The sequence below is a fragment of the Cryptomeria japonica genome, chromosome 3, assembly GCF_030272615.1.
Source record: "Cryptomeria japonica chromosome 3, Sugi_1.0, whole genome shotgun sequence".
Taxonomy (NCBI): domain Eukaryota; kingdom Viridiplantae; phylum Streptophyta; class Pinopsida; order Cupressales; family Cupressaceae; genus Cryptomeria; species Cryptomeria japonica.
In genome coordinates, this window is record NC_081407.1 from 910,851,260 (window position 1) to 910,879,186 (window position 27,927).

The 27,927-nt window shown below is 38.7% G+C and overlaps 1 protein-coding gene across 6 annotated transcripts in view; it reads right to left on the minus strand.

Annotated features, from left to right (window-relative positions):
- LOC131067010 (long chain acyl-CoA synthetase 9, chloroplastic) overlaps positions 1-25,491 on the minus strand; it is a 99,692-nt gene extending 74,201 nt beyond the window's left edge. For 3 of the 6 annotated variants that reach the window (XR_009111759.2, XM_058001928.2, XM_058001924.2), the window contains exons 1-3: positions 25,281-25,488; positions 19,515-20,068; positions 18,981-19,061 (exon numbers count right to left, since the gene is read on the minus strand). Coding sequence is in view for 5 of the 6 variants with exons in the window: in XM_058001928.2 (XP_057857911.2) it covers positions 18,981-19,061; positions 19,515-20,068; positions 25,281-25,389 (744 nt within the window). In the remaining variant the exon portion in view is untranslated. Of the gene's footprint in view, positions 1-18,980; positions 19,062-19,514; positions 20,069-25,280 lie in introns of all 6 variants that reach the window. The other 3 variants (XM_058001929.2, XM_058001925.2, XM_058001926.2) reach the window with 3 other exon arrangements.
- Between the last annotated feature and the right edge of the window lie 2,436 nt (positions 25,492-27,927).

Sequence of the window (27,927 nt, forward strand, 5' to 3'; positions counted from 1 at the left end):
TTGTACCAACATAGCTGAAAGAGAATCAACATTACCATAAGCATATAATGTGAAATCCTTAGAAAAATCAGGATTCAGAAGTGTAGGAGCAGCAGCCAATGCTTCTTTAATTAGCTCAAAGCTTCTCTTGCCCTCCTTAGTCCAGCTATAAGACATATTCTTCCTCAACATAGCAGTTAGAGGATTCAACAAATCTGCAATATCAGGGATAAATCTCCTGACAAAATTAATCCTTCCAATGAAACTTTGCAGACCCTTCTTGTGTGTTGGTAAAGGAAGGGCCAAAATGACACTTATTCTCTTAGGATCAATAGTAATACCGTGTTTGGAGACCACGTAGCCAAGCAATCTACCTTCATGGACATCAAACACACAGTTTTTGGGATTGACACCCCAAATTCTCTGCGCCTTTCGAAAATTAGCCTCAAATGACTTAGATGATCCTTTGCTTCCTTTGAGAAAACTGTGATATCATCTAAATAAACCAGTATTATTTTATACATCAAGCCTTGAAACGCCATATCCATGGCTCACTGGAAACTTGCCCCTGCATTGGATAACCCAAAAGGCATCTTCCTATAGACCATGGTACCCCATTTAGTAGTAAAAGTTGTCTTATATTGGTCCTCTTCTTTGACTAAAATCTAGTTATAACCAGAAAAACCATCCAGTAGAGAAAACATTTCAGAACCTGAAACCACTTGCAGAATCTGCTCCATGGAAGGTAAAGGATAATGGTCTTTCAGTGAGGCTCGATTAAGGTCTCTAAAATCTACACAGAACCTGATTTCACCATTTTTCTTTCTTACGGGAACTAAGCTTGAAACCCATGAAGTATGCTTGATGGGAAAAACTATAGCACTCTCAATCAACTTGTCTAATTCCTTTTTCATCAAGGGCTCTAACTTGGGATTTACTGGTCTCTGTTTTTGTCTTACTGGTTTGGAATTAGGCTCGAGTTCAATTGTGTGTTGTGCAAGCTTAGGGTCAAACCCCCTCAAATTAGAATATTGCCAAGCAAATATATCATTAAATTCTTGACAGAGGGATATAAAAGCTTCTTCTTTTCCTTTGATATGGAATTTGCCGAGTTTAAGAAGTTTACCTTTTGAAATCTCAACCTCTTCATAGTGGTCCCGATCAATCTGAATGTTGGACCTTTCTTTCTTGACTTGATCGTCAAAATTGAAGATGGAATCCAAGGTGACCAATCCCTTGGGCAGCTTATTACTTTTCAGCTGTATGACCTGATCTTCATATTGTTGTTAGCATTTGTCCTGATTTCTACTTGAAAACTCAGCTTCTTCCCTTATAAAGTTTACAATCTATTGGTCATTCTCAAAAACTTGCCAAAAAACATTATTATTTGGGATTGAAGGTCTAACAACAACCTTCACATACTGCTGCTTGTTGTCATTGCTCATGTTATCCGGGATATCATATTGTGCTCCTATGTGTTGTAACGTTTTCACACATCGCCCCATTGCAAAAGGGGGACCCATTTTTTTTGCTTTTTAGGGTTTGTTTTCTAGGTCTTTTAGGGTTTTGTTAGCTGGCCTTTGCATTTTGAGTGTTGTCGGGAAGATCAATAGGATAGCAAGTCCGGCTTGAGTGATGTCCTGATCTTGAAATTTGGCTAAGTCTGAATGTCCTGATCCTGAAATTTGGCTAAGTCTGAAGTCCTGATCCTGAAATTTGACTAAGTCTGGAAACTGAAAAACCTCAAAAAACTAGATTTTGCAATATAACTCCTGGAGGTCTGAAACCACTCTCAAACATCCTGAAAGTATATATGGAATATAACTTAAAGTATAAGTTCTTATAATTAAATGTTATATTCCATAAAAATTATCCTGATGGAGAGTTCAAAAAGTCAAATTTCACTCCTGTCCTTCACTGAGGATCCAGAGCGAAAAGCGCTCCTGTCCCTCACCAAGGGTCCAAGGCGAAAAGGCTTAGTGGAGTCATTCCTGACCTTGTTTGGACAAATTGAGACATCAAAGGCATGAAGGAGGACGTAATCAACCCATTGAAGATAGTTTTGAAAGTTAACAAGGCATAAATGAGCTCATAAAGGCCAGGGCGCTCCTGTCCCTCTCCAAGGGACCAGAGCGATTTTCCCTCAAGACAAGTTTTTGGCAAAAGGAATGCAAGTTTCGCGTTTGAGGTGGGTGAAGGAAGACGCAATCGATCCGTTGAAGATAATTTTCGAAGCTAGCAAAACACAAGTGAGCTTATAAATGCAAAATCGCTCCTGTCCCTCTCCCAGGGACCAGGGCGAAAAACACATTAGCTAACCTTCCTCTCCAAATTCGGACGAATCCAAGTCAAGACGCAAGGTCAAAATGATGTTTAAAAGGTTTCACGGAGGAATGAAGTAACAAAGGCCATCAAGTTGATGAAAAGTGGCTAGGGCGCTCCTGTCCCTCACCAAGGGACCTGAGCGAAATTTTCAAAATACTTAATTACCTAGCATTGTGAAATACTATTTCTTGCTTCCAGGACTCAAGATGAAGGGGGGAATGATATTCTATGTCTAGAAAGTGATTCAAGGTTGATACCATTAAGAATTTGTGCAATAAACTAAAAGGCGCTCCTGTCCTTCAGTCAAGGACCAAGGCGATATTCATTAAAACAATCATTTCCTTCCGAAACCATGTCTAGGCAAGGGTTGTGCAAAGTGAGAAATGCCTTTCGAAGATGATGAACAAGGAATTGCCCCCAAAGATCAACAATTTTAGGAATAAAACCAAAAATCGCTCCTGTCCCTCACCAAGGGACCAGGGCGAAAATGGTTCTAAGGGGCATTCATTCCAAAGATTGAATTGATCAAACTCAAAGTTACGAACAAAAATCCCATTTTGGGCGTCCAGGATGAAGTGTTGAACGTGAAAAACAAGAAATTGTAAGGCTAAGATGAAAAGGCGCACCTGTCCCTCTCCAAGGGACCAAAGCGATCTTGTTGATGTCCATTATCTTGCCATGCCTAGGCGCCAATATCATCTATGACACATTAAATGCCAATTTCGATGAAACCTTGAGATATTTTAAAAAATTAAATTGACATTTAATAAGTGCGCCTAACATTTAATAATTAATTTTGAGCCTAAAAATCGATTTTTTTAATTATAAAGGCATTTAAAATTAATTATTATTATTTTAAAATAAAATGGGAGCGCTTGGGGTATTATTTAATGTTATTTTTCAAGTCGGACTCTCCTTTTATTTAATTCTTATTTATCTTTTGGCCTATTTTTCAAGTCGGCCTATGGGAAATGATAGGATGAGCGCCCATATAAGAGAGGTGTGTTGAGCGATTTTAATCCATCATTCATTCATTCACACAAGTGCGATTTGGAGAAGAACAACAAGGTGCGAAATCTAGCTTGTGTGGAGCGAATTTCTACCAAGTGTGGAGACTAAGGAAGGCGAAATTCATCTTGAAGGCTATTGGAGAGGCGTATTTCTTGCTAGATTGGAGGATAAATTCCAGATGTTTTGAAGGTATTTGAAGGCGAATTTCCAGATTTTTGAAGAGGAAGGTGGAGTTCTTTTCCAAGCTAAAGGAGGTGCATTTTATCCAAGGGAGAGCTTTGATCTACACTTTGCCTAGCCAAAATTCATCTATTTTTTAGAGTTAATTCTCAAGAAGAGGTATGGCAAAATCATCTTGACACCCTTATTCAAGGTTTGATTTTTTAAGCATTTTTTTGGAAAAATCTAAGTATTACATGGTTAATTAGGATATGATAACTCAAGATTTATCATGAAGTTTCCTAATTAAAATCTTGAATATTCCTTTCAAAGTTTAATTTTTAGATTTCAAGATATATTACTAATTTTGAAATGTTGTGTAGGTATCAAGATGGCGACTTCCAAGCTCGAAGGATCTACAAGTCGGAAGGCTCTCATCAAGGACGATCAAGCAAGGACAAGGGCGACCTCCTCCGGTCTAGCATCGACAGGGATGGCTTTCTTCGATCAAACATCAACAAGGGCGACGTCTTCCAATCCAGTATTCCAAGGCGAGGTACATCAATCATCCTACACATCAAGGACACAAGAAGTTAGAACAAGGGTTCGTTGAAGAAGCAAATAGTTCCAGATGAATTAATTAAAGCTAGCTTCTCAACAACATCAAGTTGAATATCTACCAAGTTACAAGTGTCAGATGAGGTGGCATCCCAGTCATCACTCCTCCAGTCAGTGTGGTCCACCTCAGCATGTCCAGATTCATTGTACCTAACTCATGGAAGGTGGCACAAACTCCAATGTACCTACCCTAGCTATCCATTGGTGGAATTTTCTAGAGAGGACATGTGTCCAAGCAATACAATTTTATCATTGGTCAAGCATTAAATGTTATGTAATGGTTGTAACAAACCCTAATTAGGGTTTTTATTGTAAAATCCTGGCCATTGATCTCGAATTGATCTAAGCCATCGAATTGTATTAAGGGCACTATATAAGCCCTGGCATTTCATTTTGTAAAGGTCATTAGAAAATAATTTATATAGTTAGAAATAATTAGAAAATAGTTAGGAATAGTTGGAAGCAATTAGAAGATAGAGAGAGAATAGCAATTAAAGTAGAGTAGAGAGAGAAGGCAAAGATTGTTGCCAAGATGTTGTAAAAGACTTGTAACTTCATTGAAGAAATGGTGAAATTTATGGGTCGATTCGACAATTTGCATGGTCTTTATACTTCTCATGTTTGATTTCATGTTATTAGATGAGTGGAAGAAATGTGCTTGATTGATGGTCGAATTCGTATATCCATACTACTAGCAGTTTGTTGATTGCAGACTTGCCTTGTGTAGTCAACTGGAATCATTCAGCTTAAGCTTAACTTCAATTATCGCTTCTTCATTAATATGCATCAACCTGATGGTGTCTATGCCTGCAGTGATGATTTGAACATCATAAAGCTTTCCTTCGAAGATCGCACTAACCTTGTGGAGATGGTCCTGTGATGTCAAAACAAGACTTAGTTAGAATTTCATCAAAGATCATTCATTGCTCTTACATTCTTAGTGTTAAGATTAGATCTTTTCCTCGCCCTCATCTTTTTCCCTTTTTTTCAAATCAAAGCTAGTAAGAGCTTGTGTTCCAGCAATATTCAAAGCAAATCAGACGTTCAATCATCAAATGTAAGTCCCCTTGTGATTCCAGCAAATCACATCATACCACAGAGAGCTTATCCACACGTAGAGACCCTACATACAAGAACCTTGGAGTCATCCTGATTGATCCTTTTTCGCGATATCTTCAGCAATCAGAGGCTTTACTCAAGAGAGGATAAGGTACCTTTTGGTATTTTATTCTGTGTTTGATAGTGTACAAAATACACGTCAACACTATGGCAGCAAGTCTATCAGCATTCTTATTCCTACTTCTTGGAATAGACAACAAATTAAAAGCACAAAATTCTTCTATCAGCTCCCATACTCTATGTTTATAGCATTTCAAAGCATCATTTTTTGTGATATGAAGGCCTCGTACCTGATTCACAATGAGTTCACTATCTCCAAACACTTGGAGACATCTGATTTTCTTCTTCCTTGCCCATAAAAGGCCATGAACCAGCGATTCATACTTTGTTGTATTGTGTTAGTACAGCTGAATGAAAACCTGAAAGAAGAATAATATTTTTCCCCTTAAGGAGATATAAGCATGCAACCTCCTCCTAAACCATTTGAACTCCTAGAACCATCAAAAATAACTTCCAAACCTCATTATCATGCTGATCTGATTGCTGGACGTCAACTTTCACCAAGTTGGGAAGCAAGGTATCAAGTTCATGCATCAAGTAAACACCAAAACCAAGCTCCTGTAGCTGTTTGTTCACTAAATCTTGATTGTTTTCAGCTGCCCACTCATCCAATATCATGTCAGGAATACCATCAACTTGTGTATCCAACTCTTTCGCCATAGGATACTCCTCTTTGTCCAGAATAGACAAGTTAGCATTTATGGCAGGGGGTACATAAGGTTCTATATGATCATTTGCTATAGTTTATGACTTAATAGTAACCTTAGTACCATATCTTGTCCTGAAAAACATGTGGGACTAATATGAAGATAAATACCCACCGATTTTAGCAGTGAAATCTCGTGATAGACATATAGCAAAGTAGGGAGGTAAGTCAATGACATAGACATCTTGCAGAATGGCAAAACCTGGGCATGCATGTAATGTCAAACTCAGATTTTTGACGACAACGATTGTTTTAACAGCAGTACCATCCAACTGGACTACTCCCTGCTCAAGAGGTTCATACTCAACTCCTAGCTTGTCAGCTATTTGTTTGGGCATTACGGAGCTACTAGCTCCTGAGTCTATCATGCAATTGTGGACTAGGTGCTTACCAATGATTAGAGACACATAAAAAGGAGGTGGCTTGACTTCCTTTCCCGGGTGTTCAATACCTTGTTTTAGAAACATTGGTAAGCATCACTCTAGATGGTTCATTGGTGGGCTCATGTGACAAACTGACATCTGACAAGGCTGATTGTAGGAGACTCTTTTGACCAAGGATAGCCGATGAATCCCACATAGACAAAGTAATGTTAGCCTTTTTCATATGATCAATGATATTAAAGGCAGCCACGCTTACCTTGTTCTAAATTTTTCAAACAGCAACACCTTTTTCTTTTAAAGGCGCTGGCTGCGCTGAATCTTTTGGCTGCTCTGTACTTTCTGTAGCTTGATTTGCTGCTAAAAGTGGGATATTTTGAATTTTTGTCCATTAGATGAGCTAGAAGCCCCTTGGTGGGTGTTTGGAATGTGCTTCTGCTGAGAAACACCACTGTCTGCTTGTTGTCCATCATCTACAGCTCTCCTTTTTGGCCTCGTGTACGTTGCAACAACATTATGTAATTGATTTGGTGCTTGTGGGTTGTTCATTTCACAAAATTCTTCCCTCTGAAAGTTAAGAAGGGATACTTCTCCCTGCATATCCAAGTGTAGGGATGCATTCTGTTCTGTTGTATCATCCATTGAAACTTGTTGAACAGCAGATGCACTTTGTACCATAAGCGCTTGGTTGATAAGACCATTAGAACATGTGGCCTGATCATGAGGTAGATTGCATGGAAAACACCATTCAGGTTCATGCAACAAATTGTTTTGCATAGGAACCAATTCTTTCGAGGTACTTGCTGCATTTGGATTATAAGGCTGAAATGGCCTTTGATTCATGAATGGTCTTTGGGCTTGAGGATTTTGCTGGTATTGAGGTCTGTTTGGCTAGAAAGGGGCCTGATAAGGGGCTATATTTGGCCTATAATTTTGGTTTTGCTACCTTTTCAGATTCACAATCTCGTTGCCAAATGTTTGCAGCAATCCCTTAATGTCTTATAAATCATTGGACTGTGTTGGAAAGGTGTTCTCTTGTCTAACGAACTCAGAACTTGGTGCTGGCAATGCTGGTACAACAGGGATAACAGCTAAAGGAAGTACCAGCATTGCTATTGGTGGCTGAATAGTAGGAAAAATTGGTAGAGCAAATCTTGGGGCAATTTTACCAACCTGTATAAGGCTGTTCTCAGCTCTAATAGCTATGGCATAGGCTTGGGCTAAAGAAGTGCCTCCCATTGATTGCACCATGACCGAGATATCACTATTCAAAGCTCTTAAATAATACAAGAAAGCATGGTCAGTAGTAGGTCTTACCGTTTGTGGGATTCTATCACAAGTCTTCTGAAAACGGTGGTTGAAATCTGACAGGACCTCATGAGGAGCTCTCCTTATTGTAGACAGTTGCTCCATTAGCGACAAATGGTCTAATTTGTCCTCGAAGAAACTGCACAGCTCCTCCCCTAAACGATCCCATGTGTCTATGGAGTTAACTGCTAGGCTTTTGAACCACTGCAAAGCCTTCCCTTTGAGAGAAGTTGCTAACAGTCTGATTGCAATGTTCTCCTCTGTCACATGGTGGACAGCACACAGATTTGCCACATCTTTTATATGCTCTGCTGGAGTAGTCTGATCTTCGCCATTAAAGTATGGCAAACTCTTCAAGGCAGCAACAGGAATTGGATCATGTTGAGTTAAATTAAGTGGACTGCCTTGGTTAAACGCCATGAACGACTGATTTCTGCCTGCTGGAATCATGATTACTGGGATTCTTGGTAACACAGTATGAGTCCTAACGGCAGGGGGAGTAGACTTTGCTCTCCTAGAATAAACCCGATTTTCTTTGGGTTTCTCAGCTACTCTCCCTCTTCTCCTAGGTGGGGATAACTGCAAATATTCAAAAGTTGAGGAACTACTTTTGGTTTGTATTCTTCTCATATGCAAAATGCACTGGTTTAACTAAACCAAAGCTCAGAGTCGCCAGGTATGACGTAAAAATGCCTCTAAAAGACTAAAATTATTGCTGCACACACCAAACAGCAGCATAAAACTTCTGATAAAGACTGAAAAGTGCACTCTCAGTCCCAACGGGCGTGCCAAAAACTGTTATCAATAAAGCCTGCACACTAATCTATGAACTTCAGCTGCCTATTAAAACATGGGAACACTTCAAGGTTGTGCGTGACCTAAAACTGACGTGGACCTCCACAGTAAGCTGGTTCTTTTCAAGTACTTCACCTAAACTAACAATTTTTTCAGAGAAGAGTAAGGAGGAGGACATATAAAATTTAAATCTAACCCTAAGGTGATGCACCAGATGATATGTTGAAAAACTTAAAAGCAAAAAAGAGTGACACACAGTATGACAGAAATAATAAAGCTCTCTTTCGCAACCCAGAAAAAGATAACCTTTGCATCAGTGATTTATAAGGAGGCTGGATAATCACAGTCCTAAGAGGAAAGAACCCTTTCACAACCTAAAACTGATAACTACTGATAAACAACTTATAACCTGCAAATGATTATTCTCCTACATAAAGGTACCAACATGAAAAGATACAACTCCAAGGACAAAGAATCTCACAAGAACCTGCACTAAACAATAAGGACCCACAATAATAGAAGAAAATGGGAAGGAATGAACTAATTGTTACTGCAAAAAGGTATCACCAATCTGTACTATTCCTGAAAATGAGTTACAAAATCATTCATTTTCTACAGAAAGAACTCTGAAAATTACAGTCTGCCAAAAGATGAATAATGAAGAACCCCTACAATGAAGAAGGAAGGCAGTATATATGCTGCTTCCAACAGCTCCATCCCACTAAGCAAACCCTAACCACTTAGTTGAATTCAACCTAAAAAGCCCACTTTTAGGGTCAAAAACAAGTGTAAAACTGAAAGGACTTGAACTAAAAGTCAAGACACCCCATGCTCTGCCATAAAAGCTCTTATTTGCACCAATAAATGCCCCAAAATATCCCCTGACAGGCCTGGAAGCCTTCATTAATGCAAGATATACCTTGACCTACTCAATAAATGAAAATAAGATAATATCTCATAAAGTGATCTAAAATTTATCATGTAATTTAAATATTTGTTTTACTTTATGTTTACATTTAAAATTAAAATACTATAAATGTAATGAGAAAATATTTTTAATAAAGTGATCCAAACTTATCACTTTAATGAATGTTATATTTACTTCATTTAATAATATTTTGATTTTTAAGTGTAAAAATAAAACAAAACAAATATTTGATTAAATGATAAATTTTAAACTACTTTAATTAATATGTATGTTATTTTATTTAAAATATTTACATTCTCATCTCCTTATAAAAAGAATATTTATTAAGTGACCTATAAATATCACTTAATAAATATTAATCTTATGAAAAAAAAATTATTAAGTGATATTTATAGGTCACTTAATAAATATTACAAGGGATTAATATAGGTCATTTTAATGACCCCCTAAGGCATTTCACGGGGGAATTAGAAGCTTGAGGGAATAAAAATAAAACGAAACAAGGCAAAAAAGAATGCCTTAAGATATTGATGACAATATAGGGTGAAAGCAACCCTAAAAAGCTCATTTCATCTTTATCACTTTGCATTTGATATATTTCTCCCTCTCTATTGTCGTGAAGTAGCCGCCATGAGGGTTTGGGCGAGAATGAAGGGCATTTCTGGAAGAAAAATGCAGAAAATGCAAGGAAAACTTTGATCATAGATGCTACACAGGTGCCGCCATGTGATGTCCCCGATATAATTAAATAATAAATCTAATTATTTTGTTGTGAGGCCCCAAATTTAATAACAAATCTTTCGGGCCCTTTTATTTAATTAGATTAGACAAGTTTTTGTTGGTCGTGTCGGCCCATTTTGTAACCCTTCGGGAAGTTTCTCGGAGCCCATATATATGGCCGTATTAGTCATTGTTGTAGGTATGCGAATTTGGATATTTTTCTCTCTTGTGTGAATTCCTGTTGGAGTTCTAGTTTCTGCCATTTCGGAGGTGAAAGACCCTCCCTATTTGGTATTTACGGTTTCAATGGGATTCACACCTCACCCTATTCTGTTCGGTGTTCTTGTTCCAGATCTGGCAAATCTTGAATTTCATCATTGTTACTTCTCCAGTTGAGTATTTGTTAATCTGATTTACATGCATAAGGATTCCTAATATTCCGAATTCGTCACTCAATACACTTGCGAGAGATTAACCCCCGCACAAGTTGAAGTCTACCATACCCCCCTCACCGTACGGTTACACTCCTCACCACCGTACGGCCTGCCTCCACACTACCGTACGACCTATTTGGCACCACCATACAGCCTTGGCACCACTGTACGGCCTCTTCGACACCACCGTGCAGCCCTGCACCACCATACAGTCTTGGCACCACCGTATGACCTCTTCAACACTACCGTACGACCCTTCCTTGGAAGCCATACACACAGTCTCCTTCACCGTACGACCTTTGTTCCAGCACCGTACGACTACACTACCATACAATCCTGCTCCAACACTACCGTACACCCTTGCTTCCTCCGCCAGTACAGTTGGGGAACATTACAGTGGTATCAGAGCTTGTGATCTTGCCAGCCTGATGTGTCCAAGTGTACACTAGGAGGAGGTACCGTTCAGCCGACTGAATGGGGGAACCACAGGACCCTACAAGAGAAGTCATGGCACTATTAAGGGAGCTAACCAAAAGCCAAGCTCAGCTCAACGACACCCTAACTAGAGGAGAGCAACGACAACAAATCATGGAGGAAACCTTACGACAATTGGCCTTGGGAAAAACGAATGGAGAACAAAATGGACAGGGCAATGATTCGGTCACAGGAAGGTCAAACATCCAACGCTCACATTCACGGTCGTTGATGTCGACTTTTCCTCAAAAATCAGAAGCACCACAAGGGGAGCAAGAACCCACCTTTCAGGAGATGCAAGCACAACCGAGTCAAGATTGGAGGGATGCAAATCTCGAGGGGGACATATCCTTCAAGGATTATGTGGAGCTCCAGATGAAATACTCGGGCGGCAGAAGTCGATGCCATTATGGACACTATAATAATGACATCAAGCGGAAGGTTAGTAAGATCAACCTGTCATCCTTTGATGGGGCCGGAATGACCTCGGCACGTGCCTGGGTTCAAAAAGCAAATACTTACTTCCAACTTAACCCAATGCCTGAAGATGAAGCTATCAAGTTTGCAGCACTCCACCTGGAAGGGGTCGCGCATGAATGGTGGCATCATGGAATGATCACTCTTGGCCATGACCAAATAACTTCCTATGTCGAATTCACAAAGAAGCTCATAGATCGATTTGACGGGAAGGATCCAAAACTCAATTTCAAGGAGTTGGCGCAACTAAAGCAGTCGAGATCTGTGGACAATTACATCACAGAATTCCAGAGACTATCCATGTTGGTGATTGACATCTCAGAGCGAAGATTGGTGGTCTTGTTCATAGACGGATTGATGGAACCACTAAAAGGTTGGGTGAAAGGGTTCAACCCCAGCACGCTCACGGAAGCAATAAAAAAGGCCCGTAACATGGCAACATCTTCCTTTTCCAGAAGTTTTGCACATACCAAACCACCTTTCGTTTCGAGGGAAAAGGATAATAAACCCTATCCGAAGGGGTCATCGCTAGATGAAGCCACAAGACAGGAACTCAGAAGGAAGAAGTTGTGTTTCACCTGCAAAGAACCATGGGAACCAGGACACCGATGTTTGGGGAAAGGAAAGATTCACTATATTGAAGTGATGTCCGATGGAGAAGAGGAGCATGAAGAAAGCGAAACCCCAAGGGAAGAATTGGCTGAAGAAACCAACCTGGCGGAGAGAATCTCCACATTGGTACGGAGGGGGGGCATCATTGCCACACTGGCGGGTACCCCAAGGTGCAATGTATTTAGAGTACGTGGTACACTCCAAGGGCAACGAGTTCTTGTTATGCTCGACAGTGGAGCCTCGTTCATAAACTCGTCACTCGTCAACCGTAGGGGCTTGTGCACGAAGGAACATGAAGGGTTTGATGTCAAGGTGGCAGGAGGCAATCTCCTATCATGCACTCACCTAGTTCCGCAATTGAGTATCACTATGGGAAATTACACAGTGACCAATGATTTCTTTGTTGTGGATCTGGATGACACGGATGTCATATTGGGCATTCAATGGATGGAGACCCTCGACCAATACACACAGAGCTTCAAAAGGATGGAGTTCTCATTCGAGGTGGATGGTAGGAAGGTAGTTCTCAGGGGAATGTCGAATGGCGGCCCAGGGGAGATTTCCGCCAAAAGGATGGAAGCCATCTTCAGACATGATGAAGTAGTTTGGGCAACACATTGCCTGATCTCAACAAAACCTATGAAAGGGCAACCGATGTACTATCAGGATGGGGAACTTCAGTCGGTTCTGGATGAGCATAGTTTGGTCTTCGCTGATATTCCACCTGGTATACCCCCACACCGAGGGTTTGAGCACACCATTGAGTTGGAGGAGGGAGCAAAACCTGTTATCACCACACCCTATCGCCACCAGAAGAAGTTCAAAGATGAGATAGAGAAAACGATCTAGGAACTCCTCGATAAGGGATGGATCCGGCCCAGTTCTAGCCCCTTTGCGTCCTCAGTGGTATTGGTGAAGAAGCAGGACGGGACTCTCAGAATGTGTGTCGATTATCGTGCACTAAACAAGAAGACTATCAAAAATAGGTACCCCATTCCCAGGATCGATGAGCTATTGGACGAACTACATGGCGCAATCTATTTCTCCAAGATTGATCTTTGTTCCGGCTACCATCAGATCCGAATGAGGGAGCAAGATGTGGAAAAGACGGCCTTTCGTTGCCATTACGGACACTATGAGTTCTTGGTCATGCCGTTTGGATTAACCAATGCTCCGGCCACTTTTCAATCCTGCATGAACCACATCTTCAACAAGCAACTGCGTAAGTTCCTATTGGTATTCTTCGATGACATACTCATCTATAGCAAGTCCTGGAAGGAACATATGGGGCATTTGGATGAAGTATTGGGGATTATGGAATCACAATCATTGTATGCCAAAAGGTCCAAATGTGAATTTGGAATGACCGAGGTCTTGTACTTGGGTAATGTCATCAAGGCCCAGGGGGTACAAGTTCACGAGGAGAAGATTCAGGCCATTTTGGATTGGCCTCCACCCATGACTCTCTCAGAGCTGCGCGGATTTTTTGGTTTGTGTAGTTATTATAGAAGGTTTGTGAAAGGATTTTCATAGCTTGGGGCACCACTGACAGATCTGACAAAGAAAGGATCCTTCCTTTGGAATGCGAAGGCACAACAGACCTTCGACAAATTAAAAGAAGTTATAAGTACGTGTCTGGTTCTGGCACTACCAGACTTCACTCGCCCTTTCATCCTCAAGTGTGATGCCTTGGATGAAGGCATTGGAGCGATGTTGATGCAAGACTGTCACCCCATTGCGTTCGAGAGCCGGAAGCTCTCGGGAGTTGAGCGGTTATATTCCATCTATGACAAGGAGATGCTCGCCATCATACACGCACTGACGAAGTTTCGGCAATACCTCTTCGGAGCAAAGTTTGTTGTGCGAACGGACCACAACAGCTTGTGATACTTCTTGGAGCAGAGGGATCTGAATGAACGACAACATAAATGGGTGAGCAAAGTTCAGGCATTTGATTTCGACATTGAATATGTGAAGGGAAAGAATAACGTGGTCGTTGATGCCCTATCAAGAAGGCCTGCCATATGTTCTTTATCTCAGATTTCGGTGGACTGGAAGGAATACCTATTGGTTGAATACTCTAAAAACACTTTTGCCTGCGAACTAATGGATGGTCAAGTGCAGGATGACCGATACAAGGTGGTTGACGACATCATTTATTACAAGGACAGAATTTATCTGGTACCCGAATCCAAGATGAAGGAAAAGGTTCTAAAGGAATTGCACGACTCTCCCTTGGTTGGACACCCGGGATACTTGAAAACCTATAAATAGATCCGTGAAAGGTTTTCCTAGAAGGGGCTTAAGGACGACATCCTGCAGTATGTGCGGGATGCTCCACCTGTCAGCAGAACAAATCTGAGCATAACCTACCCACCAGACTACTGCAACCACTGCCAATTCCCAACCAGAAATGGGATAGCATCTCGATGGATTTCATTACGGGACTCCCCAGAGTGCAAGGAAAGGATTGTCATAGTTGACCGATTGACCAAGTATGCACATTTTTTTGCCATCCCCACAGGATATCAAGCAGTCCAAGTAGCCGAGTTGTTCTTCCGTGAGGTGTTCCGCCTACATGGTTTACCGCAAAACATAGTCAGTGATAGGGATAGTCGTTTTCTGAGTACCTTCTGGATGGAGTTATTTTGGTTGGCCGGAACCGAGCTGTCGCCTAGCACGAGCTACCATCCGCAAACAAACGGACAAACCGAGATTGTGAACAAATGGCTAGAGGGTTATCTCAAGAACTACGTCTCAGCACAACAGAAGGCTTGGGTTCGTTGGTTACATTTGGGTGAACACTGTTACAACACCACTTATCACATGTCGATAGGCATGCCACCTTTCAAAGCACTGTACGGTTATGAACTGTCTTCATTTGTTGACCTGGCATTGGGAGACAGTCGTGCACCGATGGCCAAAGATTGGCTTCAGGAGAGTTTAGACATCCTGACGTCTCTCAAAGACAACCTACAGAGGGCTCAAAACCAGCAAAAGATGTATGCTGACCGACACCGGATTGAGCGGAATTTTGAGGCTGGTGATCTGGTTTACCTCCGACTTCAACCATACAGCCAATCCTCCTTGAAGACAAGTGGTAAGGAGAAGCTGAAGCCACGTTTCTATGGACCCTACAAGGTGGTTCGGAGAGTGGGTGAAGTTGCTTACGAATTGGAGCTTCCTAAGGGGAGTCGGATCCACAATGTTTTTCATGTATCATGTTTGAAGAAGGCAGTCGGGCAGCGTGTCACAGTGTCCAGGGATCTGCCACCCATCAATGAAGAAGGGAAACTAATTCTGGAGCCGGCGAAGATCGTCGATGTCAGAGAAAAGAAGTTGAGAACACGCACAGTCAAAGAGTTCCTTATACGCTGGAAGAATCTACCCATCGAGGATGCCACCTGGAAAGGCGAGCAAATTCTTGAACATCCAAGTCTGCAATTGCTTGAGGGCAAGCAATTTTTGGCCCGGGAGGACTGTGATGTCCCCGATATAATTAAATAATAAATCTAATTATTTTGTTGTAAGGCCCCAAATTTAATAACAAATCTTTCGAGCCCTTTTATTTAATTAGATTAGACAAGTTTTTGTTGGTCGTGTCGGCCCATTTTGTAATCCTTCGAGAAGTTTCCCGAAGCCCATATATATGGTCGTATTAGTCATTGTTGTAGGTATGCGAATTTGGATATTTTTCTCTCTTGTGCAAATTCCTGTTGGAGTTCTGGTTTCTGCCATTTCGGAGGTGAAAGACCCTCCCTATTTGGTATTTACAGTTTCGGTGGGATTCACACCTCACCCTATTCTGTTCGGTGTTCTTGTTCTGGATCTGGCAAATCTTGAATTTCATCATTGTTGCTTCTCCGGTTGAGTATTTGTTGAGTATTTGTTAATCTGATTTACATGCATAAGGATTCCTAATATTCTGAATTCGTCAATCAATACACTTACGAGAGATTAACCCCCGCACAAGTTGAAGTCTACCGTACCCCCCTCACCGTACGGTTACACTCCCTCCTCACCACCGTATGACCTACCTCCACACTATCGTACGACCTATTTGGCACCACCGTACAGCCTTGGCACCACTGTACGGCCTCTTCGACACCACCGTGCGGCCCTGCACCACCGTACGGTCTTGGCACCACCGTACAGCCTCTTCGACACTACCGTACAGCCCTTCCTTGGCAGCCATACACACAGTCTCCTTCACTGTACGACCTTTGTTCTAGCACCATACGACTACACTACCGTACGGTCCTGCTCCAACACTACCGTACACCCTTGCTTCCTCCGCCAGTATGGTTGGGGAACATTACACGCCATGAGAGCATTCCTTATGGCGCTGAAAGTTCAACCCCCACTTTATGATTTGAAATCGAATTTTGGGGCTGCAAGGACACGGCTGACTGCTCTCGTGTATCCCTTTGCCAATTCTGTGAGCTGGGCGGATTTCTCTGGTTTCTGGGCGAAATCTGTCAATTTTTTGGTGCTTTGCAGCCGCCATGGATGGTTTTCTGGTTTGGATTTCTGGAAATGACTATTTGCAAAAATCGAAGTGCACACTTTGATGATTTTCTGTGCGTGTTGGGTGCTGCCATGATTGATTTTGCAGGGGTTTTGGAAACCCTTTTTGCTGCAACCTTTCACCATTCCTTATGCCGCTACAGGTGAGCAAAACAACTCAATATTTTACATTTCCCTTGGAAAATTACTATAAAACTTGCTAATGTTTGAAATGCCAAAAAATTGAGTATGGCTGACTGTAAATTTTCATTTTTTTGCAATCTTGAGGCTGCACTCCTGGATTTTTTGAGGTTTTGATTGTTGTGATATATTTATGCTCATCATTGTCATCTAATATCACTGTGAATGACCATTGCTCTCTGTTATATCTAATTCTATGCATGTGAATGTCTTTTAACTGCAATACTGATGATAGGAGTATTACTATGATATTCCTCCTTTTCTATCCGTAATAATGTTGTTATGTTGACCTTTCATGATGATGATCAAAGGCTGGCAGTATGATGTTTTGCTTTTATTCATGGATTTGAAACCCTTATCAACCATTTGACTACTTTTTGGACATAATAGACTGCATTTTAATGGCTGTAGCTGCAATAATACCTTTTTTTATCTCAGATTTGAATATTGCCAGCTCATTGTGTATTTTAGGCATGCCTATTACTATTATGAGGTGTATTCTGTAAATCATCAGTGTGCTTTGAAGGTGTTCATTAGCTGGCTGGTGAGTAACATGATATACCTTTATTCTCTTTAATCTTGGCTATTGTGAATGCCATGATCTGATTGTAACTTGTGTAGTAATATGTGCTGCATATGCCATCTTTGAAAATGATTGTCTTTAGCTGTTGTGAATGCCAGATTTTGTGCTCTCTCCATTTGGTCTTGACTGCACAAATAACCTACCTCATTGCCTTTACCCTTGGTCTATGAGGCTGAGTGAAGGACTGCAATCTCTTTGCTCTTATGTATTGAGCTCAAATTTATGACATATAATGATAGTGTATTGGAAAATGACTCAGAAATTTGTACCTTAGTTGCTCTTCTCATTGCCAAATAACCTTAATGACTGCTCGAAAGAATGTGACTGCATTTTACCTTACTGAGGGCTTCCTAAAACTGCACATTGAGTTTGAAATGATATGAGGCTCTTCATCAATACTATGACAGCTGAAAACCCATTAACTGCGGAATTATGTGACAATGATCCCCTCGATGGGACTGTTGTATTTCTGATTTGTGACTGAATTTGAATTGATGCTCTTTGGTTATAGTACTTGGCTCCCTTCTATAGTTCGTTTGCTATCCTGTAGCACGCTGGGCTCAACCCTTGTGGGAGCCACATTTTAATCCACATGTTGAAATCTAATGAACAAAAGTACACCTACGCCTGCATTTGCACATAACAAACACATTAGATAAAAATGAGCATATGATAAGTGTGCTTGATAATTCTTACTTTCCTGGACATCCGTGACAGGCTAGTTGTTATAATGTATGTGAAGATCAGATTGTACGTTTATCGATGTGTGTATAAGTAGCGTTTGATGACCCGGCAATGCTCTAACAACAATTTGTCTTTCAGGTGCAGGCATGTGGAGCAGCGAGGGAGTAATAGCTCAATGCAAGGCAGCAGGACGACTAAGGACGATGCAGGGGAGCTCAAACCGGACTCGTCATTCAAGCAATGACGAGTCACCCGTCACTGCTTATGCATTTTCTTTTCATAGCATCTTTAAATGTATCATGTTTTCCTCGTGTGCATTGTAATGGTTAGTCTCACGGCTTGTGTGAGACATTGTTCATTTACATTGTCAATAAAGATACTATTTCCTCTCAAAAATATTTGTACTCTCTCCTGTGTCATGCATCTGCATGAATGCAATCTGCAATTTGATAATGTAATTGCTTTTTTATTTTCTTTGTGCACTTGAAATGCAATATAGCGGAACTAATATGTATCTTTGTTTCCAGTTTGTAAAACAAGCATAAATTAACCTATTTTTAAGCTACAAGCGAAAAATAGGTAACAATAACCAATATTATCGAAACATAATAATAGACATTGTAAGCTGCCTAAAGTGGGACTTTGTATGCAATCAGTTTTATTCTTTAGATAAGTCTTCCGAGCTGTAACTTCATCTATTAAAAGTTAGAACGACAATATCAACATTTCATTAAATTATGTTTATATCGACAAAAAACTTATGAAGGAAACATCCACGCTAAAATCATTCATATCAAAATTGAAATGCAGCTGCATGGAAAAATTTGAAAATTTTCTTACCCCATAATTTCAGATTTGCTAAACATAGTTGCACCAAGAACCTAGATGATTTGGTACAAACCTCATTCAATGAATGAATAAGTGCCTCCTCTCCCAAAGATGCATAAATGGTGACCACCGTGATGTTGTACCGAAAGCATCCCTGGACCAAGTAAAACAATCTCTATTAACTTTGGACTAGGAATTATAAATACATATTATGCAGTCTATTTCCTCTTTCATGAGCAAAAGATGTAGAATGAGAATGAGACATGAACATCTTCCCATTCATAGACTTCTCTCCAATTGTGAGATAACAAACAAAATATTGCAATCATGGAGCATTAATGAAATTATTCCCGTTGCATATCTTATCAACTGTCTTAGGACACCATATAAAACATGTATCATTTTTATAATCATCTAGTGTCCACATGTACTAACAGCTGCAAACCTGACCCAGTTACCATATGGCCAAGAAATAAAATGACCATACTCTCATTTTCAAATCTATTTAAAATATCTATATATTTGTTTCCAAGAGTTTTCATTAAAAATGAGAGCAGATAGAACGCATGATTTGAATATTCAAAAACAATTGGACTGGAAGATACACCTGCAATGCAATAAACCACTCTCCTTGAGTTTCAGCAAAAATTGCAGCTCGTTCACCTCTTTGATGTCCTAGATTTACTAATCCCGATGCAAAGTTGCAAGCCCGCTCAAATGTTTCTGCATAACTTAACCATTCATAGCTACCCAGATGTAATTTCTCTAGGGTTCTTCCATTTTCACTGACTTGTGTTTCTCTGCTAATAAGTTTTCGTGACCCAAGCAATCGCATTTGACTGTGTTTTTTGCATGCCTGCTCAAAAAGGACTGCAAGAGTTGTAGCTCCTTCCCAAGGTGAATTTACTAGTACTGGAAATTTGTGATTCTGAACTGTGAAACCAGGATCCCCTCCAACTTCCACATGCACTCCACGTACCTTATCTCTTTTTCTGTTCATAAGGACCAGGGAAAGAATAACAGGAAGGAGGACAACAACAAAACCAGAAGCCACATTTCTATGTGGACCTTTTTTCTGAACAGTTATTGCAGAATTTCCTTTGCCTGGTGATTCTAGCATGGGCACAGTGTTATCATTGCTGCTTGTATCTGCCATGTGACCTGTGAAAAAGAAAATTAACTATCTTGACAAATGTCCAAGATCTCCAGTTCAACATACTGATCATTTCCAATGAAATAATACAAACAGATAAAGAACAAATCCCAAATCTTGTGCCAAACCCACACTACAATAATGATGCAAGAATGCAAATGTTTTACATCTCATACAAATGACTGCTGCTGTAAAATTATATACCAGGTAAGCTTTAATCAGCCACCAGATTAGCAACAGCCTAAAGGCAAAAACCTAACAATTTTTTTCATCCATGTAATACATAAAAGGTAAAAACAGAAGGAAAAGAAAAAAAATGCCAAATTAACTGTTTTTCCAACACTCGCTCTTTACTATCATTTGACCAAAAAAAGGGAACAAAATGTCTAGAATGCCAGCCCCATAGATCGTTGGCAGATTTGAAATAATCAGTCAACTAGAGTGCATAACATTACTGTAAAATCTCACAAACTACATACAATGTGCTATTTCAGCCTGAGTTATCAGCTACAGCAGAGAAAGCTAATAGCTTAAGTTAGTAAACATATAAAGAAACGATAACAAATCCAGGTTTGACAGTATATATTGATGAAGAGAAGCAGGTAACCATTCACACATGAGAACTACTTCCCTGTTAACTACACAACATCTTACAATGTGGAAGCACTTTAGAAAAATGCATCACAGAAGCCAAATGAAAGCAATCTACATTGCTAAGATTAAAGCATACCCACTTTTGTCGACATAGGCTTCAGTAAACATTTTATATACGATGGCATGCAAAATTCCATCTTAACCAGATTTGGCATGTGCCAAAGGTATCTGAAGGACGTCACGTGCCAGTCCCTCAGTTTTTGCATTCATGTGCTCTGATTAGTTTGGAAACTTAGCATGTAGGTTTCACTAATGTGTTTAACATGGACGTACTATCACCATCAAAAAATTATAAAAGCCTATAAATTTTTCTTTTAGCCATAATCATAATTGGTTGACTCTCTACCTTCTTAGCAGAAACGTCAGCAAAAGTATTCAAATCGTCAAGGTTATGAAGATATATGTACTTCATAAAGACTTTATAGACCACATTCTGTCTCCTACATAATGTGCTTATAAAATTCACGGTATGTTTGTCTTTGAATTCACCTAAATTATATGCTTCCATTTTGCTCCACAGTCTGTATCTTATTGTAGACATTTGCATACATTAACAAATGACTTCAGGGCCAAAAAGGAGAATAGAATCATAGACCAATAAATCAAAACAGAAAGGCAAACTAACTATTTAGGTTACAGCCTAACCAATATTGTCGTGAGTGTATCAAACCATTTCGTTGGAACAAGGGACCTTTGTATCTTACATCCTAGTATACAAACTTGTTGAGTACTCAAAGAAATCTTTCCTAGGGAAGTACTCTACATGTAAACTCATGAAGCTATGAGGCCAAGTTTTTAGCAACTCAAAAGGCCGAACTTAGGAAACTACTTGCAGAAACTTTCCATGCCAAATACAGACCATATGCAACAAACATGGAAATGCCCTTGGGACATACAAAAAATACCCAAAATATTTTTTTCTAGCATGTTAATAAATGATTTGTAAACATTATTTGCAATTTACTAGCAATGAATTCAATTTATGAAAATTTTATTGCCTATTTATACTAGTTTTTAATGAAATTATTTTTTTCCCTGAACAAGGGGTTTTACTCTTAGAGTTGAAAAAAAACATTTTCTGGTCAAATTAATTGATGGCATTGCTATTCCCTTATACATAAATGTAATCCATCTTCTCTATGATGTATTATCAGATCTTAAGCTCAAGGCTTAGGCACATTTCCAAGGCTAAATTACAATGTTCTTTAGGCTAGAGTCCACACCATCCATAGAGAACTAAAACTTGGCTAATAATTGTCAATGTTATTTTCCTTTTCAAAATTTGCTAAACAGTGAATATAATTTATGAGTCTTCTATGAAAATTCCAGCTGAAAAAGAATAGCCCATAAATTTTTTCAATTAGGCCACAATCAGCAAACTGTATGGCCTGCTACCAGAAAGTTTACTAAGTGTATTCAATTTGCAATGTCATAAATGCATTTGCATATAGCATAAACCCAAGTATCAAATTTAGTTAAAAAATATTAGATGGTGCCTTGAATATTTAAGCTTGGACTCGTAAAGGAAAAGTCTCATTTTACATTCCATTGACAAACACTTCACTTATAGTTATGGATATTTTTAAAACTTTTAATGAATGAACGAAGGAATTTTAATGATGTCCACAAGACCCAGCGGTCTATGGGACCAAGAGATAACAAATTAATGTGTTTTCAGATTTTTTTCCATGTTGATTCTTTTGTTATGAATCCTGAGTAAGAAACTCATCGTTTTGTGAAGTCTTGCCTCGTCAAAAAGTTCATTCTAACTGTTCACCTTTAAGTTGTTATCAAACTGACAACAAATATCTTTCATACACTGCACACTCTTTGATAAAATGCCATTCAATTTCTACCAGCCCTTTGCTGCAAAAAAATGCAAGTTCTTTCTTCCTAATCTTCTTTGGGCACCATCCATCTGCTAGTTTCACATCTCAGATGATGAGAGCTAGTCCTCAGTTGCGCAATTAAAATTTTAGCCATTCCCTTGATTGTAGATAACAAATAATCTTTATCATCATATTTCCACATGGAATTAAAATCTTTGATGTAGTATGCTTTATTTTTGCCTAATTGTTTTGGCCACCTAGCATTCTTGAATTTTTTTGATACCCACTTTTTTATCTCCTCATTAGTGTGAGGACAGTCATGCAAATTTATGTCCCATTTATCCATCCACTTGCTATTTTGTTTCTTCCATGTCCTTTTCCTAAGATTTAGCTCCTCTTCAACAACCATTTTGGACCAATGTTGCTCATCCATATTTTCAACCTTTTTTAACTTAACAAACGAATGATCGCTAAAGCCTCAATTGGGAACATACCAGCCTCAACTAAAGGGATCTCGTATGGGACTGTTGATTTGACTTTGAGACTACTAGTGATTAGATGCTTTTAAATTCTTTCTATTTGTCACCATTTGTGATTTGACATGCTACTCCCCCAAACCTCACACCCATAGAGGATAACCAACACAACTAACAAACTGAAGAGGGTTCTTAGTCTTCCAATACCACAACTTTGCTAACCTACACGTGTCCTGAAGAAGGTATGAAGCTCTCCACCCTCCTTGGATTCTCTTTAATCTACATGTCTCCCACCTAAGCCTATAGTGGAAATTAGTTCCTAGGTACTTGTACTCATCCACAACCTCCAAGGAGCTACTCTCAAAGATAAAAGTAACCTATTGCTTTTTGTTTTTCAAAGAAAAAATCATAACTTTGGTCTTGCTGGTTTTTAATTGCATCCCAACCTCTTGACAAAAGAGCTACAAATCTTTCAAATGTTCTCTCAAACCTTGGGCAGATTTAGCAATAAGATTAAGATCATCTACATATAAAAGTAGTTTCACCATGTAGCCTGCCAACTGGATACCTTCTCTGTTGGTATTGTGTAACAACTCTTCAAGTTTATCAATATATAAACAAACAATGTTGGGGATAGAGGACACCCCTGTTTGACTCCAATATCACTACCAAAGCATTTAGATATGCCCTCCTCAGTTCTGATTTTGGCTCTAACCTGCTCATAGAGCTTATGAATAGGTGCCCTATACTCCTTTGGGACCTCCAATTCTTCCATTTTGTGCCAAAGCTTATCCCTAGAGGCGGTGTCAAAAGCTATTTTGAAATCAACAAAGCAGCAAAAAGGACTCTCCGCCTTGGTTGTCCCAAACTTTTTCAATGAAATGTCTTATTGTGATGCAATTATCAACAATAGAATGTTTAGGCCTGAAGCTAGCCAGTCATCTTGCTATTTTTCCCTCTTTTTCTGCCGAATTGCTGATACTACACTCTAGCATGCTCCCAAAAAGCTTTCCAAGAAGAGGGTTGACCATAATAGTACGGTAATTGGAAGGGTTATTGATGTCTCCGCTTTTGCAAAAAGGTAAAACAACACTAGTTCTCCACTCAACCGAAAAGATGTCTTGATTGACCCTAGTAAAGATCTTCTTGGGTGTGGAACTAGAAGCTCCACTCCCCATTTTAAAACTTTTGCCTGCAAACTATCAATGTCTTGAGCTTTGCCACTTACCGACTTCTTTATACCTTGTTTGATGTCTACAACTGAAAAGAGCTCAGCCGAAGTGTCAATTATGGGATGATTACTTTTCTCATTTGTCCGTTCATATAAAAGCTTCGCATAATCTAACCACTGGGCATTTGTGATATTATTTTCTATTTGTTTTCTCTTTTGTTGTTGCTCCCTCCAAAAACCTTTGGGATTTATGTTTCCCAAAGAAATTAATTCCTTCCTTCTTGAAATCACATAACTTCCTTTTTTTGATTCATCATTTTATCAATTGTTTATATATAATCTTGTTTTCTTTGCTTGACGACTCCTCTTTAAGGGAGCTTACCATGTATTTTTCACACCGTACAAGGTAATATAGTTCTCGTGAGAATACATTACGGTACCGTCATGTCATTCTTGAATTTCAAGGTTCTTCTATCGTCCAATTTACCTAAGATAAACTTCGAAGTGTCCAGAATTGTACAAATATATACCGATTACGAAAATAGTCCATAAATGCCCCCAATGTGCCATCATCACTTCACTACATGAACTTCTAGCAGAAATTTCCCTAAATATATACAATTTGCAAGGTGATAAATGCCTTTGAATGTAGAATAAATCTGAATCTGAGTTTTTTGCAAACAAATATAGCATGATGTCACGAAAATTTAAGCTTAGATTTTTAATAAAAATAAATTTTAACATTCCACGCACCAGCACGTCATTTATGGACATTTTTAAAAGTTTTCCAAGAAAAACCATAATGTACCCCGTTCATTGTATAATTGTTCGAATATGAACATATTACCGTACTGTCATTTCATTCTTAAATTTCAGGATTCGTCTAACTTTCAATTTACTTTAAATAAACTTTAGTATGTGCAGGGTTTGTTTTAACAATAACAGATAATAAAATGCAACGCTTAGTCAAGCAAAAATCTCATAGAACACACAATAATTTCTCCAGAGTATGATTTTATCGTTATAAACCCTAAAGCATGATCTAAAAGCCTTCAATTCACTTTTTCTTTTGCAAATAGAGGAAATGCACCTGATGAAGATCTCGAATGACTTCGCTGTAGGAAATTCCAGTTTAAGAAAATCAAATCAGCTATCAAATGCAATCGGAGAGCCTTCCAACGGGTATAAGATTTAATCATATCAAAAAAAGTGAGTAAAGTGGCAGGGTAACCCAAGGAATTCAACGCCAGCTCAGCGCCAAGTAGTTTTCTTGTGAACGAATTGCTGGTTTAGTTGTTACGTGTATGCCACGTGTTCTCAGTTTTTCTTTTTCTAAAAGGACAAAAGCCAAAGGCTGTTTTGACATTAGTTTGTACCAATGAATGAATGAAGATTTTTAAGGAAAGAATGAAAGTTTTTAATTCTATTCATAGGATCAAACAGTGTATGGGATCATCACATTAAAATAATATATGGAGTAATTAATTATATTTTTAAGTACAAAAATTCAAATGATCAACTACTCATATAGACGGTGTCTATTTGATCTCCCTTTCTTTTTAAGTTTAAATTTTTTGTTATGGAACTTGATCAAATAATCTACAATTTTTGTTATCTTTTTTCCTTGAAACAAGTTACTCGGGTAGCCAACATTTAAAATATCAATATAATTGGTTTGAAAAAATGAGGCCAGTAAGACACTCCATGGTGTAGTGTCATTCCATCTCCACTTGTTCCAAAGTATAGAAACAACATATTCTATCTGCCCACTCTTTTTTAGGTGTGATTCACCTTCAAGTTTCATACGTACGTTGATGTGAACTAGTCCTTCGCCAAGCCATTAACATTTTTGTTTTCCATTTTATTTTCGCTCTTATATAATTATTTTATGTGTGGATCCAAAGAAAAAAGGGCATCATGAAGGAGCCTAGGAAAAAAGAACATCATATGATGTATTTAAGGATAAATGGACCATCTCAAATAGTTTTATAAAAAAATTAAATTCCTTTTAATATCAAATCTTTTCTTACATATTTTGATTCTACATATTTTGATTTAAAGTTTGTCATTTCATTAGCTTTATTTTTTAAATGGAGCTAATAATATTTTCCAAGAATACATAATTCAAAACTATAAGATCCCTCCAAAATTTTCACCAAAATCATGCACTCTTACCTATGCTCATTTTGTCAAAGAGTTCATATGTTTCTAAGAGCAATAAAGTTTATGTTTGCATATTTATATGTTCAAATTGGCGAGGGTTTTCTTACAAGTGATCATGCATAACATATTTAAAATGAACTATAATAATATATGAAATATATAATGGAGAGAGTTGCAGTTACAAAGTTGTTTCAATATAAAACCACCACGATGTAGGGAGTTGAGATGATCATTTTTCCCAAATGATACACTTGTTCAGGAAACCGCTACCATCCAATTAAGGATCTCACATAAGGTTGTGAAACCATGCCACAAATCTCAAGGGGAGATGTTGGAAACATTCTAACAATCTTCCCCTCGGCGTTTCCTAAGAGGATTCAAACCTATGAGCCCCCTCTAATACTATTTGTAGGGAGTTGAGCTAGTCATTTTTCCCAAAAGATGCAATTGTTCAAGAAATCACTACTACCCTGTCATAGGATGCTATTAGACCATGTCATAAATCTCAAGGGGAGACACTGAAAATGTTCAACATAGAGAACTTGACAATAGTAACTAGGTTTATTTTTTACTTCTTTCACAAGTATAAAATGATTATTTGAAGTGGTTACATTACATACAATGGCAACATTCAACTCCAAAGATTGCAACAGGACTGTGTGAAGATAGATATAGCTTATCTTTCTCATGCCAAGGTATGAAGTATGTCATGCACCATTAACAAACTAGTCCAAATTGTGTTGCATCCAAACACCTAGTATTGGGCTTATTTGACCCCAAAACACCAAGAAATACCTAGCAAATGAAGATGTCTACTATATGCAAAATTATACACCTTGGAAATTGTTTCTTAACCACCCAAAGCACTGCTCCTAATCTCTATGCACCAACCAACAAATTTGAATTATCGCGTCCCAACATATGCTTAGTTTCCAATACAACAATAGAGGAAACAACTTAGGTATACAATAAATTGCTCTTCACACCCTCATATCTCATTAACCGTATAAAAATTACTACACACTTAATCCTAGAGTATACACAGGGTTATGAGTAGTTGTTTTGTAGCTACCTTAACTTTTAATTAAGTCATAATATCATTTTTTAATTATTTAGGTCAACCAAGGGCCTATACAGTCATACCTTGGGTGATATCCTGGGCATAAGTAGGATATATATAGGAGGTAGTGAGTCTTATTTGATTATTAAATTATGTTCATTGTGTTCTCATTGGAGATATTTGGAGGTTTGCACCTTCAAAGTGGCTTGTTATCCTGATCTATTATAAAGTATTTTCAGCATATTTCATAATGTCTTCTTCTTTTATGCAACTTATTTCCTAATAAAATTGCCCCTTATCAAAAAATAATCGCCCAACTAGATAGTCTTTTGCTAATGATTAAAATAACTAAGTACCTCATCAGATTGGTATCCCAACTTCTATAGGAAAACTATCAAACCTTCACAAATCTAAAAGTTGTCTTTACAAAATACTTCACAAATTTTTATAAATTTCAATCATCAAAACCATGCAAGAAACCTAAGTGATTTCTCTAAAACTAGTTAGGATGGAT